The 4,476-nt window shown below is 32.9% G+C and overlaps 1 protein-coding gene across 1 annotated transcript in view; it reads right to left on the bottom strand.

Moving 5' to 3' along the window:
- Positions 1-4,253, bottom strand: part of LOC144976668 (solute carrier family 22 member 4-like) — a 19,522-nt gene extending 15,269 nt beyond the window's left edge. Inside the window, exon 1 of the mRNA XM_078920997.1 lies at positions 4,011-4,253. Coding sequence (XP_078777123.1) covers positions 4,011-4,020 — 10 coding nt within the window. The 5' untranslated portion in view covers positions 4,021-4,253. The remainder of the gene's footprint in view (positions 1-4,010) is intronic.
- Positions 4,254-4,476: the final 223 nt, after the last annotated feature.

Genomic DNA, 4,476 nt, shown 5'->3' with positions numbered 1-4,476 from the left:
TTTGTAATTATTACTATTATTATAACTATTGTTGTTGTTATTATTATTGTTATTATTATTATTATTATTATTATTATTATTATTATTATTATTATTATTATTATTATTATTATTATTATTATTATTATATTATTATTATTATTATTATTTTATTATCATATCCGAATTAGCAGCCATTACAATATTACTATTATTAGATCATTCGATTATTACCCGTCTCTCCTATTCGATTATTATTCGTATATTCGTTGGTCGGTATAAGTACGGATGAAGTCTGTGAATCGGTGGATCATTATTCATAAGAAAAGTGTATTTAACCAAAAAAATAAATAAATTGCATAAGATTGTATGCCTGCTCAAATCAGATGATAAAGGGTACCTGACAATAGGAGGTGACGGATAATCTGAAACTACTACTACTACTACTACTACTACTACTACTACTACTACTACTACTACTACTACTACTACTACAACTACTACTACTACTACTACTACTACTACTATTACTACTACTACTACTACTACTACTACTACTACTACTACTACTACTACTACTACTACTACTACTATTAATACAGCACTATAGATAGTATGCGCTTGGCTAAGAAGCTCATAACATTGCCATCCGGAAGTATAACGGACCAACACACAAAACTGTGTGTACCCATGAACGTTTATAGTCAGGTTAACACAGTTCAGTCAGCATTACTCATAAACGCGGATGGCAAAAAACAATAACAAAGACTTGTGTGACGTCATCGTCGATCTATCTATAGTGGAATAACAAACAAAGCACCAGATTGTCCGTATGTTTATATTGCCTCATCTTCATTATCTTAAAACCCTATTATCTCGAGATATGAGAATGCTAAATATTGAACTTATAGATAGAATGAAGTTGACGTCACTCAGGTCTGTTGTTGTTTTTTGCCATCCATGTTTATAAGTAATTCTCACTTAACTGTATTAACCAGACTATAAACGTTAAATGTTTCACATAGTTTTGTGTGTTTCTCCGTTATACCCCAGAAAGAGGAGAGCTAACTACTAGAAGGGACACTCCTTCTTTGAGCCAATGGTCACAGCCCTCGCACGCTGACTCGCGAATTGCGTGTGCCTCGCTAAGTGTTTGCCCTAGATACGGCTGTCGCCTGCCTTTCTGTTTATGGATGTGTATGTTTATGTGTATGTTTCTATGTTTACATTTAGTGTTTGTGTGTGTGTGTGTATGTGTGTGTGTGTGTGAGAGAGAGAGAGAGAGAATAAGTAGGAGTGAAATATCTGTTCGATGTTATCGTTATCATAATATAAGTATATAGTTATAACAAGTGTAACTAAATGACAAATTGCCATATTTATGGACAATAAAAATCTATTATTATTATTATTATTATTATTATTATTATTATTATTATTATTATTATTATTATTATTATTATTATTATTATTATTATTATTATTATTATTATTATTATTAATATAATCTGTGATTTAAAAAATTATTTTGGGGTTGGGTGGGTCGGGGATAGATAGACAGATAGGTAGTTAGATTTATATGATATAGCGAGAATGGGAGGAGGGGGGGGGGTAGAGGGATAGAGATAGATAGATAGATAGATAGATAGATAGATAGATAGATAGATAGATAGATAGATAGATAGATAGAAGAGAGAGAGAGAGAGAGAGAGAGAGAGAGAGAGAGAGAGAGAGAGAGAGAGAGAGAGAGAGAGAGAGAGAGAGAGAGAAACAGGGGCGGGGGGTGGCAAACAAAATTAACTAAATGTACTCACATTCCTCAATTGTATGTGTGTGTGTGTGTGAGAGAGAGAGAGAGAGAGAGAGAGAGAGAGAGAGAAGAGAGAGAGAGATAGAGAGAGAGAGAGAGAGAAATAAGTAGGAGTGAAATATCTGTTCAATGTTATCGTTATTATATAACGTCATAACAAGTGTAACTAAATGACAAATTGCCACTGATGGGTGTCTACAACACATGGCCCAATAAAAATAATAACTAAACAAAGGGTACACACACACGTGCCCAGTTTAATTAGACCTCCCCTCCCCTCCCTCCCCCTCTAGTCTAGCCAGGCGAAACCGGCGGCCAGCCAAGGAGCGTGTTGCTAACACGCGCTAACAAATCACTAGGCAAGTGTGGTGTGTGCCACGCGAACGGCGAGTTGTCCCTTCTAGTCGTAGCTCCTCTTTCTAGGGTTATACTTCCGGATGGCAATGTTGTGAGTTAGCAAAGCGCATACTATCTATAACAAAAAATATCAATCTTGGATTGAGATGACATGCAATATTGAGGAGAATGGATAAAATGTTTCAGAGTTCAAAACAAAGTGAAAATAGAATGCTAGAACCTGTGAACTGTAAAAAGTAATAAACAAATAAATGAATATAAAAGTTTCAAAGAAGAACAAAATTCCAAACACGGAACGTTTCGGGCTCAAAACCCTTCTTCAGCCAATAACTAAAAAACAATAAAACAATACATTACTAAATTCCAGATAAACGATCGGGTTACAAGGGGTCCCTGTCCAACAGCATCATTTAGGACGGACCATGACGCCTGGTAGGCGATATTATCATATTTTTTTTCGACAGAGACAACGCTGTTAACGGCCAGGTACTCATTTTACACCTGAGTACGATGAGAGAAAGTGAGTAAAGAGTCTTTTCCAAGCACTAAACTATGCGCCGAGCGAGGCTCTAACCCAGGACATTCCGATTCGAAAGCGAGTGTCATACCACAAGACCACATAGTCGCACAGTTAGGTAACCATCATTTATTCATTTGTAGCTTTGATCACTATCATTTATAAGAAACACTCATTTCATTAAAATTAATCTTTCTATTCATATCATCTTAAACAACTCATAATTTCTTCTTTTATAGAACTAGTCAATTATCGGAGCAATTATTTATTATACAAATGTAGCCGAGTTAGCTTTTGATTAGAAAATTCGCATATCGATTTGATCTTTTCCTGTATTTACATCAACTATTACATACATGTGACCCATCGTCTCAAAACGGTATTATGTCGGAACGAATCATTTGCTTAAAAAGCCGAATTTGATGTTAAACTGTTCAAAAGTATAAATTGTTGGCATTAGCACCCTAAAATACGGTTGCCATTATCCTTAATAAATCATATAAACTCAACACAAGTCTGATATTTCTGGCTATAAATTCAATTTTCAACATCTTAACCAACACGACATAATACCGTTTTGAGGCGAAAGGTCACATATATCCAAGAACAACATAATATTTTAAGGTCTTTTGACCTACGTAACTCTTAATGATTATGAAAAGAATAATGATGATATATTATGAATTAATAATAATAATAATAATAATAATAATAATAATAATAATAATAATAATAATAATAATAATAATAATAATAATAATAATAATAATAATGATATTGATTATAATAATAATAACGATGATGATGATGATGATGATGATGATGATGATGATGATGATGATAATAATAATAATAATAATAAATAATAATAATAATAATAGTAATGATAACAATGTTGATGACGAAAATAATACAAAATAAATAATTGAGTAAATAAATGAACAGACCATAAACGATTAATTAGATGCTTAAATAAATAACTTTTATAAAATGAATAAATCATTAAATAACTAAATGACGTAAGAAAGAAGGAAGGAAAGAAGGAAATTTAAAAAATCCACATTCCTTAACTCACTCAACCCTAACACCGACTATATCCGTAGTTTACCAGGGGTTACTTTTACCCCCATGCCTGTTTATTACATTTTTATGACAAATTATAGGCGTAGTATCAAAGCTAGTGTTTTTAGTTTTGCACGTTAATGATAGTTGAATAAAACTAGATATATATGTACATTCTCATTTTTAATACATTTTTTTTCCAATTTTGAAAAGTAGCAAAAATCTCTAGGATTGAGTGAGTTAACTTGAGTAGATTTCATGAACATCAATAGACATTTGACCTACCTGATGACATTTTTAGAGAAACAATTTCGAATTATACAAGGAAAATATTATATGATGTTGATTGGCTCTCGTCTGGTCTGTTTTCTCTTCCAATCTGAGTGAAATGGATTATAGTTTTAATTAAGACATTAACCATAGGTAGTTGACACATCGACTATCGTTGACATGACAGACAAGAGTGCCGCGTTACAACAGTTGATGCCACACTATGGTACAATAGCGTTATAAAAGCGATGATGGAAAATGGAATACGATCTTGTCGAACTCTTTGAAATAGAATTCGTACTGCTCATTAAATTTGTAATAAACGAGGTAACGATACATCAGATATCATAGGAGAAAAAAGAGGGGGTGGGGGGGGCGGGGGGATGCGGTGTTTGTTTTAAGGTTTCCCTGCTAGTACTATTATATGTGACCCATCACATCAATAGGGTATTATTTCAAAATATAAGATCGTGTTTGTATA

The sequence above is a fragment of the Berghia stephanieae genome, chromosome 7 (genome assembly GCF_034508935.2).
Source record: "Berghia stephanieae isolate SIO BIC M18660-M18661 chromosome 7, UCSD_Bste_1.3, whole genome shotgun sequence".
Classification (NCBI taxonomy): Eukaryota; Metazoa; Mollusca; class Gastropoda; order Nudibranchia; family Aeolidiidae; genus Berghia; species Berghia stephanieae.
Note: the sequence above shows the minus strand (reverse complement) of the source record. Positions and strands in the feature narration are given on the sequence as shown.